Source organism: Falco rusticolus, chromosome 13, assembly GCF_015220075.1.
Source record: "Falco rusticolus isolate bFalRus1 chromosome 13, bFalRus1.pri, whole genome shotgun sequence".
Classification (NCBI taxonomy): Eukaryota; Metazoa; Chordata; class Aves; order Falconiformes; family Falconidae; genus Falco; species Falco rusticolus.
In genome coordinates this window covers 19631624-19648303 of record NC_051199.1, presented here as the reverse complement: position 1 = coordinate 19648303, position 16680 = coordinate 19631624, and the positions used below count along the sequence as shown (strand labels likewise).

The 16680-nt window shown below is 43.9% G+C and overlaps 1 protein-coding gene across 11 annotated transcripts in view; it reads left to right on the top strand.

Moving 5' to 3' along the window:
* ABCC5 (ATP binding cassette subfamily C member 5) overlaps nucleotides 1-14029 on the top strand; it is a 49205-nt gene extending 35176 nt beyond the window's left edge. For 10 of the 11 annotated variants that reach the window (XM_037406165.1, XM_037406164.1, XM_037406163.1 and 7 more), the window contains 12 exons: nucleotides 86-215; nucleotides 765-918; nucleotides 1064-1192; nucleotides 2546-2732; nucleotides 4020-4109; nucleotides 6344-6533; nucleotides 7265-7424; nucleotides 7856-7934; nucleotides 8894-9007; nucleotides 10064-10228; nucleotides 10943-11026; nucleotides 13577-14029. In XM_037406165.1, the coding sequence (XP_037262062.1) occupies nucleotides 86-215; nucleotides 765-918; nucleotides 1064-1192; nucleotides 2546-2732; nucleotides 4020-4109; nucleotides 6344-6533; nucleotides 7265-7424; nucleotides 7856-7934; nucleotides 8894-9007; nucleotides 10064-10228; nucleotides 10943-11026; nucleotides 13577-13636 (1542 nt within the window). In that variant the 3' untranslated portion in view covers nucleotides 13637-14029. Of the gene's footprint in view, nucleotides 1-85; nucleotides 216-764; nucleotides 919-1063; nucleotides 1193-2545; nucleotides 2733-4019; nucleotides 4110-6343; nucleotides 6534-7264; nucleotides 7425-7855; nucleotides 7935-8893; nucleotides 9008-10063; nucleotides 10229-10942; nucleotides 11027-13576 lie in introns of those variants that run through there. The other variant, XR_005107143.1, reaches the window with a different exon arrangement.
* Nucleotides 14030-16680: the final 2651 nt, after the last annotated feature.

Genomic DNA, 16680 nt, shown 5'->3' with positions numbered 1-16680 from the left:
AACAGAATCTTTTGGTGCCCAGGGGAGGTTCAGTGACAGGAAAGCAAACATTCTTTCATGACACTGATGTTTTCTGCATTGTCAGGGAACTCTCAGAGCATCCTCAAGGCTCCATGATGAGCTCTTCCGACGGATTCTGCGTAGCCCCATGAAGTTCTTTGACACTACACCCACTGGGCGGATTCTCAACAGATTTTCCAAAGACATGGATGAAGGTATCTCTCACTGCATGCTCTGTAAATCCCATATTTGGACCTCCCAGTTAACTCCTTAATACTCTCCAGTCTCTTGCTGTTGGTGTGATCATAACCTGTATCTATTGCCAAATATGTACTTGTAATAGACAAAGCAGGAGTTGGGACATACCTGAGTTATGATTCTAGAAGGCAGCTGATGTCTCAAGTCTGTCCATTCACTTTTGAAGAATAAAATATGCAGCTGCTTTTGTGCTACAGACTGCATATGTACGCTTAGCAGTTATTGCCAGGGGAACCTGGAGTGTCAGGGTGAAGGTGATGTGCAGCAAAGGTGGTAATAAGGTCAGAGTTGCATTAGTGCTATTTCTGCAAACGGGAATAACTGAAAAGGCTACTGGCATCTCAGAAGATAAAAGCACCCCGAATGAAAATGTACATTGTTAATTTGAAGAAGCCATGAGAAATCGCTGTCCTTGTCGATGATGTACAGATGAACTGAGTTGCTTTATGTAAGTTGTTTTCGCTTTTTGTACTCAAGATCTTCCTCTTTTCCCTCATCTCTTCCAGTTGATGTTCGCTTGCCATTTCAAGCAGAAATGTTCATCCAGAATGTCATCCTTGTGTTCTTCTGTGTGGGGGTGATTTCTGGGGTTTTCCCCTGGTTCCTGGTGGCAGTGGGGCCCCTCATTGTCCTGTTCACAGTTCTGCATGTTGTGTCTAGGTAAGTGCATCAGCTGCATTGAGTAAAAGTAAAGATACTTTGACCTATTAGTAAGGACACAGGCTTCTTGAAGTATATATGTATCAATGTAGTGGTTGGCATGTGGTGGTTGTACATGCACTTAATAGTGCTTCTCTCCTTCCAGAGTCTTTATTCGAGAGCTCAAACGTCTGGACAATATCACACAGTCTCCATTCCTGTCTCATATTACATCTAGCATCCAGGGTCTCTCCACAATCCATGCCTACCACAAAGGACAGGAATTTCTGCAAAGGTTGGTCTGGATACCCATCTGGGAGTGGTGAAGCAGAGAGCAGGGTGTAACAGGTTTACATTCAGATTTATTAATGGGGTCTATAGCTGATGGCATGCATTGGCTCCAAGTGTGAAAGTTATTTTTCGGGGGGGGGAAAATGAGGGAGAAAAAGAAGGAGAAGGGTAAGGGAAAATTCCCCAGTAGCCGACTGGGAAGAACAGTGGTGATGTCCCAGGTGAATGCCCTCCTCTGGAGTTCTCTGTAGTGCAGCAGGTGGCAATGATAATGGCGAGGACAACTTTTTGGGCTATACGCTTTCCCTAGCAGCATATAGTTTTCATCGGGTCCTGCTCATACTTTCTATTGATTGCTTCTTGTGATGGTGTTAGCATTGTTTAGAGCACACTAACAAAACCTCAGTGTGCCTGTTGATAAGCTGTTAAGTCTCTGTGCACGTGTATAATTGGATAGCATTTATCAAGTATTTAAGTGACTGTTAGCCACCCTGTGCACTGTGCTTGGTTTTCTCTGGTATAAACTAAAATCTGCAAAACAAATGTTAAGGAAAGTGAAACATTTGTCACGAGTGGTAGTCACTTCCCTTGAGAACCTGCCACAGCAGTATCAGGGCTTTGCAGGTGCAAGGTCATGAGACCAGCAGTGTGGGACCACAGGGAAAATTGCCACAGAATCTCTGGAAAGACACTGTTTACACCAGCTTAGATGGAAGATCGCAGAGGTGCAAAGAGCAATCCCTTAGCATTGCTGGTGGTGCTAGAGCACTACGGCACTGCACACACTCTTGCAGCAGTGATTAGTGTAAAACAGAGTTGGGTGATCAGAAAATCTCGTTGCTGGCTTTGTGAATCTCTCAAGTGTCTCCCCTTAAACTTCCTCTCTCAGGTCTGCAGTGTCAGGTTTGTAAATTACGTGTTTATTGATGTGTTTTAATTAGTGTCGCCAGTCCTATCAAAACTTCCTGTAACTTTACTCTCACACTTGTGTATAAAACAACAGATATTCGGAAGGACTGCTGCTGTTACCCCTGGAGTAATCTGTAGCTATCGAGCATCCTCTGAAGGTCTTCAGTAGGCGAAGTTGTAGTGAAAGTGTGTGTAATGTGCTTGAATTTTGATTCACTCGACTAATTTACTGTTGTACACAGAAACTTGGTAATTTGACTTTCAAAAGTTTGTGCTAAGTAGATACCCGACATTGTTCAGGAATGTTTGTAAATACTGCTATCATGGCCTAGTTTGAAACTTTGTCAACAACAGACTAGGCTTTCCACCCTGAATTCTGATACTGCTCTGCTATTCGTAGAACATCAAGCTTGTGGAGGTCTGCTAACCTTTCCTGTATTTGTTTCAGGTATCAGGAGCTCCTAGATGACAATCAGGCACCATTTTACCTGTTCAGCTGTGCAATGCGCTGGCTAGCTGTACGGCTGGACATTATCAGCATTGCGCTTATCACAACCACTGGCCTTATGATTGTCTTAATGCACGGCCAGATTCCTCCTGCCTATGCCGGGCTGGCTATCTCATATGCTGTGCAGGTGAGTATGGCCACATATTGTGATATTTAATTTCTCATTTAATGCAGTTATCACTAATGAGTAAATGTAACACACCACTGAAGACTTTCCTTAATGCACTGGAATGCAAGAAGATACTGTTACCCCTCTTGGCAATGAGGGGGAGAGCAACTCAGAGTCAGGACGTTTTGCTAGCAGCCGAATTACAATTTAGGAGGAGTTAGGTGCTTAAGGCTATTGTTGTGGGGAGCTGCTTTTTTTTAAATGGTGAAGTGAAAACGTTTGAGGCTCTTCGTGTGCTGCAAATCGCAATTTTCCTGGATGTTTCCAGAAATTGGATTGATGGTACGTCAGACGTCTGCCGAGCTGATGGCTTCGTGCATTGTCTGCGGTATGTTTTCACAAAGAGCATCCAGCGTTGCAGCTGTGCGGGTTAGGGACTTCAGGGCTCAGAGCTGTTGCAGTTGGAGCTGTTTGGCCTTTTCTGCCCCCTGCTGGTAGAAACGTGAAACTACAAAACATAGACGGCTAGTATTTGCAGGTGTTGGTTGCGGGAAACCTTTCTAAACTGTTGGCTTTCCAAGTGATTAATAAATTGTGGTTATTTTAAAATTAACTGTCAAGTAAAATTAACTTGCCTTGGGCACCTTAGCCATATTGTATCAAATATTACAGAATCAGAATAATTTAGGTTGGAAAAGACCTTTAAGATCTTAAGTCCAACCATTAACCTGGCACTGCCAAGTCCACCACTAAACCATGTCTCTCAGTGACACATCTACTTGTCTTTTACATACCTCCAGGGATGGTGATTCCACCACCTCCCTGGGCAGCCTGCTCCAACGCTTGACAACCCTTTTTGGTGAAGAAATTTTTTTCATAATATCCAATCTAAACCTCCCCTGGCACAACTTGAGGCTGTCTCCTCTTGTCCTGTCACTTGCTGCTTGGGAGATGAGACAGACACTCACCTTCCTACAACCTCCTTTCAGGTAGTTGTAGAGAATGATAAGGTCTCCCCTGAGCCTCCTTTTCCCCAGGCTAAACCACCCCAGTTCCCTCAGCTGCTCCTTGTAACACTTGTGCTCTAGACCTCCACCAGCTCCGTTGCCCTTTGGACATGCTCCAGCATCTCAGGGTCTGTCTTGCAGTGAGTGGCCCAAGGCTGAACACAGGATTTGAGGTGTCAGGTACAGGGGGACAATCACTTCTCCAGTTCTTCTGGCCACAACATCCATTAGGTTCATCTCTTAATTCAGTAATAAATCACAGCTCTAAATTTGTCTTCATTTTCTCCCATCACTCCAGTTAACAGGGTTATTCCAGTTTACAGTCAGACTTGCTTCAGAGACAGAAGCTCGCTTCACCTCAGTGGAGAGGATTGATCACTATATCAAGGTAGGATAATACATTCAGCTGCCTGTTGTAACATTTCTTGTTGCTTGTCATGTTGGTGGCATAAAAGAAGTGTCAGCCATAGTTGCCTTAGTACAGAATGTGTGTTTCTGATCTTGTAAACACATTAATGCATGTACTATAATATTACAGAGTTAATCTATTTTATGAAGCACATATATAAGCATTGGCAGGATGAGTAGCACAGGAGCTGGTAGGTAACTAAGCTTGCAGGCATCACTTGCCCGGCATTACTGAAGTTACATAGGCGATCGCAAGTTTGCTGACATTCTCAGCGGTGGAGTGTATGAAAGGGGTAAGTGAGAAGTCAATGCTATATCTTACAGTAAAAGAACAATGTTCTGGCATCCTTCATTTTAAACCTAATGGAATTGCTTCATTTAAACACAGATAACTGTTACTTTACATGTAATTCTGCTTCATCCTAGTAAGTGGTTTTTATTGTTTCCCTCAGCTATCTTATATAACATATTTTTGTATGCTTAAAAAGTCAGGGAGTTGCTCTCATTGTAAACATGAGAAATGTGCTAGGCTAAACATGAGAAATATGCCAGGCTGAATGCTTAGCAAGCTGCTCTGATTATCTGTAACCCTTTCTTTATAACTGGCATTTGTGTATGTGGAACTGGGGATAGGTCAATGGGGAAACTGTAGCCAGGAGAAAGCCTTCTACTGGGTCTGGTCTTTGAGGTGAAAGGCTTTTTGATGTAACATACAATACACATTTGCTCTGAACTTTGGAGTGCAATATAAAATCTGGGCTATGTAGTAGTTGCTATTTGTAGAATCTTATTTTAGCCTATGGATTTCATACCGAAGAGAAAAAAAATGCCCACTCCCCCAGTTAAATAAACAAATCATCTTGTGGCATCTAAGCAGGAAATTTCTTTGTATAAGAAGGCTTGGTGACCCCGCAAGCTGACAGTTGTGTGCCAGATACTGCCCAGTACATCTCACTGGGCTGAGATGGGTTTGTCACTGTCAGGCTTTCAGTGGCAAAACCTATGGTGGTAGGCTGTTCGGTTTTTTTGTTTGGTTGGGTTTTTTTTAAGTTCCTGTCTAGACAGCCATTTTATTTTGAAACTGTAAAACTAGTTTGAATGTGAAGGGAAGAGGTGGGTGTGCAATGAAACACCATGCAGGTTCTGTGTCTTACCAAGTCCCAGGCTTGCCTTCTCTCAGTGCGGCCTCCAAGGTTACTGTTATGCGCCCCAAGCTCAAAGGATTGGAGCACTATTGTAGCAGATCACTGTTTTTCTCAAACCCTTGGGGTACAATTAATCTGCTTTCAACTAGATATTGCAGATGTCCACAACTGATAGAGTCCCTGTGGGATCTCTCTATGGTCACGTAAGAAATGGGTATCTCCAGAGGGCAATTTATTACCTGTTCTAAGGGTTTATACTAGAGTGAGAAAAACTACACTCCAGAAATGCTAGCTTCTTTGTAGCGACACCTAGTTGGCTTGGAGATTCTTACTTTGTGTGTATTTAAAGTTACATGAGGTGAATCCTGTGACAGGATTTCTGCCATTCTTTGAAACTGCTTGTGCCAAATATGGGAAAGTGACCTTGGCTTCATTCTAAACGTGCTATAAAGGCATGTGATTGGCTTTCAGAGGTTCTGCTTTTCTGTTTAGTTTGTGAACTGCTTAATGAGGGACCTAATAAGGAGCAGAGTAAAATAGCAAAAGTAAGCTGGAAGGGGCCCAACTGACTCAGTGATTTAATAGAACATGAGAAAATAAGGAAGAGAAGGAGAGGTGTAGCATTTGTACAATGTGTCACGTGGGCATTCTCTTCTGTGTTGGAATCGGCAGAGGTGGCCCTGGCATGACATAACAAATGAGACAGAAATACAGCAGATTTTGCATCCAGAAGCATCCAGTCTTTGGAGTGCCGTAAAACTCGAAAGGATTGTGCTCATAAATAATAGGCCTAAAATACTTTTTAATTCCATTGATGAAAAATATTGTCGAGTAGAAGGACAGATGTCGTTGAGGCAACAGGAGGAGAACAATGCATGGTCCATGTAATACAGCAAACGTCTGAACCAGTGAAGCTGACATCTAGCTGCACAGTTCATAATAAAACTACCATAAATTGATCTGCAGGGAAGAGCTGCTGAAAGCTGCAGCTGGTAATTTTCCTTTCTGGTGTTCTGTTTACTGGAAACAGAACTTCTGTATTTTGTTTGTTTTGTTTTGTTTTTTTAAGACACTTTCCCTGGAAGCTCCTGCTCGGATCAAGAATAAAACTCCTCCTCTGGACTGGCCACAGGAAGGTGAAGTTGTTTTTGAAAATGCAGAGATGCGGTACCGAGAGAACCTCCCTCTGGTACTTAAAAAAGTGTCCTTTACCATCAAACCAAAGGAAAAGATTGGCATTGTGGGAAGGACAGGCTCAGGTAAGGAAAAAACACTAAGCAGAGTTAAATTACTATTTTTATAGAATGGGAAAGGAATAGAGTGGGGCAGTTATTGGTTCTTCTCTGTCTTCTCTGTGTTTGAATAAATTGTGAATTGCGCAGGAGAGGTCCTGTCAGCGGTGGATTCTGTTCATGTGCATACATAAGCAGGATCCCTGTAAATAGTAATGAAAACAAGTTTCCATTTAAAGTAGAAGGCTATCCTGCTCTGTCTGAGGCAGTATGCTTGTAATGTTTAACACCCCAAGCCACTTACCAGCACAGTATGCTATCTACAGTGTGCTTGTTGCAGCTTATTTGATTCTCTTGAAATTTTTTTTTTTATTATTGATGCTGCAGCCAGGTTTGGCTTTAAGCTGTCTCAGAAGTCTGTAATGCAAAGAATCAAACCCCTTGTTTGTGAGATGACTTAAGTCAACTCCAAAATGTAGTTTTTAAATAAGCAATTAATATTGCTTTTTTGGGTTTATGTGGCAAGGTGGGGCAGCACTGCAGGGGTGGCTTCTGTGAGAAGAGATTAGGAACTATCCCTGCAATTGCTTAGAAGTTTAAATGCTGAACCTCAGCACTTACCAGCATTGTTTGCCAGGACTTTATGGCATTTTAAAACACTTCTCTTACACATGGACAGCTTTTAAAATTATTTCTCATCTCAAAGCCACCACGACTCTGTAGAAATGCTAGTATTCTATTTCCTGTCTCACTTTTAGGGAAGTCTTCCCTTGGAATGGCACTCTTTCGTCTTGTTGAACTGTCTGGAGGCTGCATTAAAATTGATGGAGTGAAAATAAATGACATTGGTTTGGCAGATCTTCGCAGCAAACTCTCAATAATTCCTCAGGAACCTGTGCTGTTCAGCGGCACCGTGAGGTTAGTGAGACCATAAAAAGGCAAGAAGGACTAAGCGGGCTACCAGCTTGTACTTCAACTCGTATAGATGCCTGGTGAGATGTCAGTTCTTGGGCATCTTGGCTTCTGTTCTCTGTCTTGAAACAAAAAAAAAGCACAGGTAAATGATTTTAGCTGGCCCAGTGCATAACTGGGTGTGATCATCCTCTGTGGAAGTCTTGCTTTCCCTTTAGATATGATTGAAGTTATTTGTATCTATCTTCCATCTCTACTCTTTTGTCTTTTAGCTACTCTAACCCTAGTGTTCTGGGAGCATCTGATTTCCTTGGCAAGGAAACGCTGTCAGTGGAAGGCTAGATGGAAATCATCCATCTGGATGAATTAGCACACTGCTGTTTTGCCATTCATTGCTGAATAAAAATTCTGGTTATGTTTTCTGCTTCCCCCTCCAGATCAAACTTAGATCCTTTCAATCAGTACAGTGAGGAACAAATCTGGGATGCTTTGGAAAGGACTCACATGAAGGAGTGTGTAAGTATTATGTGCCCTGTGAGATACATGTTTGTCTTTTAACTTCCAAACCAACATGTTCTTTAGTAGGTACTTCAGAGACCTTTAGATAAAGTTTTTTCTTTGCAGTTTTTACCCCTTGTTGGCTATGCTTTATTTCACAGATTTCCACACCACACACAAACCCACCCCCACCCTCCTACCCCTTATTTTATCAGACTGATTTTTTTTGTGTGCCGTATTTTGAGTGTGTATTTTTTAGTGTATAGCATAGACAGAGTGCTGCTTCATCACATGGACTCCTAGGGTGTTAAAATATTTCAAGTGATATTTTTCTGTATGTGCCTTAGATGTGCACTCTGCATTTACATTTTGGAGTGTAAATGTCGCACATGCACGTTTATACTGAACTTAAAATCTGCCCTTTGTGAGGCCCTCTGCAACAAGTCTCGCTGCCATGACATTTCTGATTCTTTTCTTGTAAGTCAAGTGGCATGTATGACTGTGGCAGGTAGTAATTCCTGCAGGGACTAGGACTGCTTTTCTCATGGTGAGAAAGATTGTCAGGAGCTCTGTATTCACGTTGATATGACTTTGTCCGTGGCACACTGTTTCATTAGAGGTGAAAGACTGTACTTGGCACACTGTTTTGTTAGAGGTGAAAGACTGTACTTAAGTAAGACCAAGGTTGCCTACTGAGATGGTTCTTCTAGTTTAGTCACAGTGGTGTTTTCGGGAGCTGTCACTGAGTCACGGCATTTCAACTGGACTGAGCAGGCCTGATGTTGTGTTGCTGTTCTAGCATTAGTTGCTTGTTACTAATTTCCCAAACAGGCATAGGGAGAGATGGACAGAATGTGATGGATATTTTGGAACATGGGCAAAATCAGATTTGCAGGAGGAGCAACTGTCTCATGCCATGGAGATTCAAAAAGTCTGAGCAATGCTCCTAAGATTTTTGCTGTTTCTTTCCCCTGCAGGTTGCTCAGCTGCCTATGAAACTTGATTCAGAAGTGATGGAAAATGGGGAAAACTTTTCCGTTGGAGAGAGACAGTTACTGTGCATAGCTAGAGCTCTACTACGTCGTTGCAAGGTGAGCCATAGTGGTGAGTGAAATAGCTGGAGATACCAGACTGATAGGATTGAGCACGCCTTTTTTGTGTCAGATTCACTCTATCAAAGGAATGACACCAACATCTACAACAACCCAGAGAGGTGTAGGGTTAGAACAACCAGGAAGGTGTCTGTAGCCAGCTGCTAGCTCCTGTAATGTCCTGCCATCAGATAGGTACTGCTTTTTAGTGTTAATAATAGGATATCAGACTGGCCTAATAATTTCTTGTGTCCTATTACTGGAGAGCATCAGATTATTTAGTTCTTCCACCTTTTGGTGAATGTCACCCAAGTATTTTCCTTCTACATGGTGTTCCACTAAAATGTAGTTTTCAAGACTCTGTGGAATTTGGGACCATGCTATGCCAGCAAAGTTAAAGATTTTGTGGGAATGGAAGTCAAATAATTAGTGAGAAAGGGCTTTTGGATTGAGACTGACCAGGGTTCTGACTTTTTTCTTAAACATGGCACACCATCAGGTTCACTGCATCCATTTTAAAGTCAAGCTACTCAGAAGAAGTTACTGCTGTCTCTGCAGTACCTGCACAAAACAAATCTAGTTTAGCTTTGACAGGACACCACTCCAAATCAGTTTGAGTCTGAGAAGAAGAGTAGTTCTTTCCAGCATAAGAAAGCTAGTAAACCTAGTCAGTATTGGCTCATTCCAGAAGGAATGTCACCACCAAGGATGTGTCACATTAGTTTACCAATGAAATTTGTGTCTGAGATTTAGCTGCTGAATGTGAAACTGAAAGTAGTGGAAACTTCAGGCCCAGGTCAGAACCCAAATGTCTTGTGGCTCTAGGATGTGACTGTAAAATGCAAATGTGATCCATAGGGTAACTTTGTTGAAAGCAATTACATAAAGAAAACTGAAAGGGTGCTTGTAAAAACTACCTTTGTGACCACAGCTCTGTAAGGATTGCCAGTTGGGACAGCTCTTGGTTATGGTAATTCTGGCTATTCTACATATTTTTATGTTCAAGAAGGGAAAGTGTTACTATGGGTAACAGCCAGGATTATGTTTTGCTTTCAGATTTTGATACTGGATGAAGCAACAGCTGCTATGGACACAGAGACAGACTTACTGATTCAGGAGACTATTCGAGAGGCATTTGCAGATTGCACTATGTTAACAATTGCTCATCGCCTGCATACGGTACTGGGCTCTGATCGGATCATGGTGCTAACACAAGGACAGGTAAGCAGAAAGGCTTTTGTTATTGCAGTTCCTGTTGCAGTCTGGTGGTGCCATACGTGCAGGCTGAACTGAAGGAACAGCTTGTATTGCAGGGTAGAAAATCCTCTGTGTTCCTTCACATCCTTGGTAATAATACTCCAATAGAACCGGTTATTGCCTGACTGTGACAAGACCAAAAAAGGCAAGATTTCTTGCACACTTCAAGAAAGTACTGTAGAGTAACGGTTTATCTTTTAAAACTCCCTTTTTAGGTTAATTCTGATATGGGTAATAACATAAGCATCTCTGCTGGGGCTCAGGTGGCAGTTTCCTTTCACGAAGCCCTGTGCTATCAAAGAGGCACATGAGAGAGATGGCTTACCCGATTTTACAGGCTTCCATGTGGGGGCCATAAACAGTTATATCAAACGTAAGAACATTTGGCAAGGCTTTTAAAGATAGAGAAGGCAAAACCCCATAGCATCTGCCTCTGTTGCCAGAGCCACTGGAGGGTTGCTTCCTGCTGGGTAGTTCCAGTGTTTGTGTGAGCTCGTTTGAAGCATCCCAAGTTACAATATGGATGCATAAATGCACACACTTTCACTGCTTGTCTTCTGCTCTACAGACAAATGCCATGTTTTGGCCTCTTCACTACCATGTCACAAGTCCAAGGTGTGGGAATCCATTTTCTGCTGGATTTTACTGACTTATTTTACCTGCCTTGTTTGCTTTTAGGTAGTGGAATTCGACACGCCGTCTGCCCTTCTGGCCAACGAGAACTCACGCTTCTATGCTATGTTTGCTGCTGCGGAGAACAAGGTTGCTGTCAAGGGCTAAAATTCAGGGCAAAGTCACTTTAATTTTGGAGAGCTATACTCCCTGCCTGTGGCAGGCCAGCTCTTCCTCCTCCTTCAAGCAGATTATTGCCTTTTCATCTTTTAATTTTTAGCACAATATGTCAAGCCAGAGAGTTTTTAAAACAGTGTCAGAAGAATTCTTCGTGTTTTTATTATTGTATTTATTCCATAATCATATTACTAATTTTTTGTTAAGTGCACTCTACAAATGGCTCAGGGAGCCATGGTTATAAATGTATCAGAGGCCTATAATGAAGCTTTATACATGTAGCTATATCTATACATAATTCTGTATATAGCCTATATTTACAGTGGAAATGTAAGCTGTTTATTTTATATTAAAATAAGCACTGTATTAATAACAGTGCATATTCTTTTCTATCATTTTTGTACAGTTTACGGTACCAGAAATCTGGCTTTGTTATCGGACTGTATCAGACACCATTTTGTCTTCTACAGTGGGTCTTTTCCTAGTGCCGGATTTTCTGCGTGTCTGAGTGGAAGTGAAGCTTTGCAATAGTGTCCTTTATTGTCACATCTTTGTTGTCTAGCGCAGGGGAGAAGAGCTCTGTGGTGTAACTATTGCATTGTAGTTTATCAAAGCTATTTGGAGCATCGCTAATGTTCACCACGGCAGCAGCTGCTGCTTCCCATGATGCTTTCCCAAAGCAGGGTTTTTAGTGATCTCCTGAGTGGAGAACCACTTCTGGGTCACATTAAGGCCTCGTATTTTCTCAGTGTCCTGATGCAGTACTTCTTACTGTGTCAGCAGGGCTTATTTTAATGCAAGCAAGCCCAAGCTCTTCCTGCTTCGCTGATCTAACACAACCAAAATCTAACTGTTCATGGAATGATCTGTAACAAATTAATCATAAGGTTCAAATTGTACCCTGTATGCTAGCAGGAAAGCCTTTTCACAGTTGCTTCAGCTGACTGACTCCTGTATCTGGAAGCTGCTAACACTCCGTAGAGGTTTAGGTTGGCTTTCATTGGCATGGGTAACACTAACTCTCTGTTCTGCTCACTTATACTAAGGTTAAATGACATCAATATTTCCTGTTTCTTTATTGCACACTTGTTAAGGAAACGGTCCCACCACCCCACGTCTTCTGGAACTTTAAATGGGTTCCTGTTGATCAGGATGTAACACTGGTGTAGGACATAGTTTTCTTACTGTAAAGAAGCCTACCTCAGGTTACTAGGTCCTGTGTGGTATGTTGCCATGATCACTGTACACCATCCCTGTTTTACAGGACCTGTGGCCTGGGTGGGCACAGTCGCTCCTATAATAGCCGTGAGTTATTGAATGGTCAGCGTTGCATGTCTTTGTCATCTTGGACATTTTGTAGCCTTAGCATGTTTGCAAAATGTCTCATTGAGGCAGAAATCTGAAAAGTAAATAAAACTATTTTGGGTTTTGTAAATTTTATTGGCTTAAGTGGTTTGTTTTGGGCATGTAAATCACTTCTCACCCTTTTGAGCCCTGGGGGACAGTGTTTGCAGGCTTCCCCTCAGCCCCCTTGTCTATATACCATGGCCTGGTCTTCATTCCTTCAGAGTGGAAGTGTTTCTTTAAAGTGTAGTGGGTAATTTTTGTGCAATATATATATGTTTGTGTTGAGTAGTACGGGAAGTAATAATTTATAGTGCAAGTATACAAGTCAAGTAGCAAGGGAGGAGGTCAGACAGAATACAGAAGATTCATCTTAAACTCAGACTTTTCCGCTTTTTTTTACCTGCAAACGTTACTGTTTAATGTGATGTGACTGCAAGTAACAGAAACATGCATTTCTACCTACCAATACTGTAGGCAAATCATGGCATTAACAGAATGTAGACTGGAGCTTGAAGGTGGCACGAAAAGCATCATTTGTTGCAGTAGTTCTTGTCCTGAGCAAGAATGAACTAGCACAGGTCTTGCCCTGCTCACAGGCCTGGACCCAAGCTCTCTCTGTCAGGGCTGGCTGCCGTTTTGCTGTGTTACTCAATTCAGGGAACAGAGTGGCTGTATGTTGTGGTTAGGAAAGGGAGAAGTAACAGTCCTCTCCAAAGAACAGCCGGCTAGGTGGGGGGGTGGGGGGTGGGGTCACTTTCAATCAGAAACTTGAGGACAAAAAGAAATTGAGGAGAGGCCCAAGGGAGCAGGGGTGTTAGGCCAGGGAGGTATGGAAAGTAGAGCTGCGTAGAATGTAAAAGGTGAAGGCTGAACACCTTAAAGGGAGAGGGAGAGAACGTGAAATGCTTCTGCCTAAGACTGTGGTTAGAACAGGTCAGTCCGTTGTCATGTGTAACTGTCAGGGCAGGATTGTTTGGGCCCTGCAGATCTGAGTTTACCCCATGAACTCCAGTATTTCCCTTGAAGGAAAAGGGCTAACATTCTAATCCCAGGCTAACCTACTTCTCAAGTGCCGCTAGGGTCAGTGTGTGGCTTCATTTTGCAGCTAAGGCTGAGCTAATGGCAGTCTGGGCCTTCGGGGGAGCCATCCTGACCTTGTCCTCCTTCTTCTTCCAGGCTGGGAGTTCCTTCCACTTTCCCGATGCCAGCAGTGGCTCTTGCCCAGTCCAGCAGTGACCCAGTTCAGAAACCTAACTTGCAGAAAGTTCACCCTCCCAAAGAGGCATGCTGTACAAAGGAGGAGACAGGAGGGCACACCTGGAAGGGAGGCGAAGCGGGCTGCTGTGTTCAGTAGGTGCTAACTGTGACACTAGCGTAGGGGTGAGAGGAAACCGCGCTCACGATTCATTGCACCAAACTGCTGCTGCCCAGCTGTGCTCTCCTAGAAAGGTGAATACTCCCCTGCCGCTTCAGCGAGCTGAAACAGCTCAATAAAAGGTGTCAAACAAAAGCCTGTGAAGGAGCAGGTGAACAGTCACCTGCAGGCAGCAGGGATTAGCTCAACCATTTTGTTAAACCTTTGTTTCAGCGTTGTTACTTTGGAATTAAAGAGAACACTTCTCTCTGGCAGACTTTCTGCTGTAATCGTTTACCTGCTTCATTTGGTGCTTTTCTCACAGACAGTACAGAAGTGTTGCTTCTCACATGGGCAATGTATTTATTGGCTTTTGTCCTGAACCACAGGAGCAAGCTGAGGCCTGGCCCAGGGCCCTGTCGCTGAAGTAGAGGGAACATCAGTATTTACCAATGAGGCTGAGATAACTGTATCTTTGACGCATTCTACAAGCGGTTGATGATAATGGGAATTTTCAGGAACTGGATCCTGCTTTAGAGTTTATAGTGTGATATCCCAGAGAAGGCTTCAACCTGTGAGGAGCAGAATAAAACTGGGATTGGGACAGAGGCTTTCCTTAAAGAGATACTACCTAAGGTAGCACAGAGGTAACGCATCCCTTGGCAGAGGTTTAAGCCCAGCTAGCAGCTAAGCACCACACAGCCTTTTGCTCACTTGCACCCCCCCACCCCCCTGCAGTGGGATGGAGGGGAGAGAATTAGAAGGGTAAAAGTGAGGAAACTCGCGGGTTGAGATAAAGACAGTTTGATAGGTAAAGCAAAAGCCGCACGTGCAAGCCAAGCAAACCAAATTCCATTGTGACTTCCCATTGGCAGCCATCTCCAGGAGCGCAGGGCTCCATTACATGTAACTGTTACTTGGGAAGACAAACGCCATCACTCCGACCGTTCCCCCCTTCCTTCTTCCCCCAGCTTTATATACTGAACATGACATCATATGATCTGGAATATGCCTTTGGTCAGTTGGGGTCCGCTGTCCTGGCTGTGTCCCCTCCCAACTTCTGGTGCACCCCCTGCCTGTTCGCTGCCAGGGCGGTGTGAGAGGCAGAAGAGGCCTTGGTGCTGTGTAAGCGCTGCTCACAGCAGTAACTAAATCATCCCTGTATTATCAAGGGCACATTTTTTTTTCAGCACAAATCCAAAATACAGCCCCATCCCAGCTGCTATGAAGGAAATCAACTCTACCCCAGCCGGAACCTTCTTAGTATATAGCTAAAGGCTGTGGCCCAAGACCAACAGGTGTGCAGCTTGGGAGAGATTTGCCTGGGATAATTGCTTTGTTGTATTATCCTCTGGAATTTCAATTGCATCAGTTTGCTTTTCTGTCCAAATGCAGTGAGTCCTGATTCATTACCGTAAGTTTAGAGACTCTTGGAGAGAATGCGTTCCTGCTCATCTATCCGATGAGTGGAAACGTTGCACTTGCTTGGGACTTCAATCAAAATGCAGGTAGGAATCTTCTAAAATTACCCTGTGGAGTTAATGTGCAGTTAGAACGGTGTAATTAAGTCCAGAGTCAGGCCCTGAAGCCGTGCTAGCTTGAACACCTGAGGAGATGTCACCATTACCTGTGGTAAAGGTCAGGATCAGATCCTGAGGTTGCTGGGGCTGTGGTCTGCATATGACCCCTAGATGAAAACCGGAGGGAGAGCAAGCAGTCTTAGATTGCTGGAAACAAAGTTTGAGAAAGCACAACTGCTTCAAAAGGCAAATGGTACGAGTGAGTGAGGGTACAGAAGGAAAGGATAAATGCAGGAAATTTGATTTATAAAAGGAGGATGCGGAGAGAAAATGTGGCAGGACAGAAAGTTTCTCTTAGAAGAGGACTGGGCAAAGACAAAATTACTTCTTGAAGATGCTTCAAAAGAATGTGCCGAGAAGATGCAGGGTGGCTGCAATGCCGTCATCAAAGAGCTTGCCTGAATGCTGCCTTATTATATTTTTACTGCAACTGTAGTGTGTGTTTTACTATATATGAGCAATCGTACAAAGGTTTTCCTTATGGTCCCAGCTTCAGGTTGGTCTGGGATAATACTGTGATTTGTTTTACCCTTGGTTCAGCTGGTGGCAGCAGCTACGCGGTGCTGGGGCCACAGTTTCTGCCTCGAGTATGACGGTACAGTGGAAACTCAATTGGAGCTTGGTGCAGGTGCTGCTGTCGCTAGCATAAGGCTTGGGAGGCTTTTACAATGTACCACTATAGGCTTGTTAAACCCACAACCATGTAATAAATGTTCCTGTGTCATCCCCAAGACATGCCTTGCAGACACATCAGGCAGCTGAGGTAGGCAAAGCGTAACGGTGAAAATAACTTACACGAGTGTCACTGTATGGGGCAGAGAGATTTCCCATACGCCGCTCCTGGGCTGCGTTGAGTTCAAATCGCAGTTGCTTCCAGCACGCCTCCTTCCTTCCAGTGGACTGTCTCCTGCCACTGCCGTGCAGAGGAACAAGTGGCTGTATAAAGATGATAATTTTGTGGTTTCTGTCCTTTCCCCTTTAGGAAGGCAGCAGTGTGGATGGTGTGTGATTGATCGCCTCGAGGGCTGGGGAGGAGTGAAGCAGGTTATGTCTGAGCTGGGATCTGGAGGCAGTTGGGGGTGAGTGTTGGCAGCTACAGGCAGCAAGGTGCGAGGGGAGAGATTGAAAAACAGGGCTGCGGGGGGTGCTGGGAGAGGGAGGCTGTTAGGGTTAGCCTGTGAGCTCGGTGTGAGGAGCATGACCAGGAGCAGGATGGAGGCAGCCAAAAGGGGTACCAGTGGGGTGGGGGTGCACACACCGGCCCTGCCGGGAGCCGCGAGGTGCAGGGCTTGGGGTAGTTTGTCTTGGAGCTGGGGGGTGGGGAGGCGAAAACGAAGCCTTCGGGA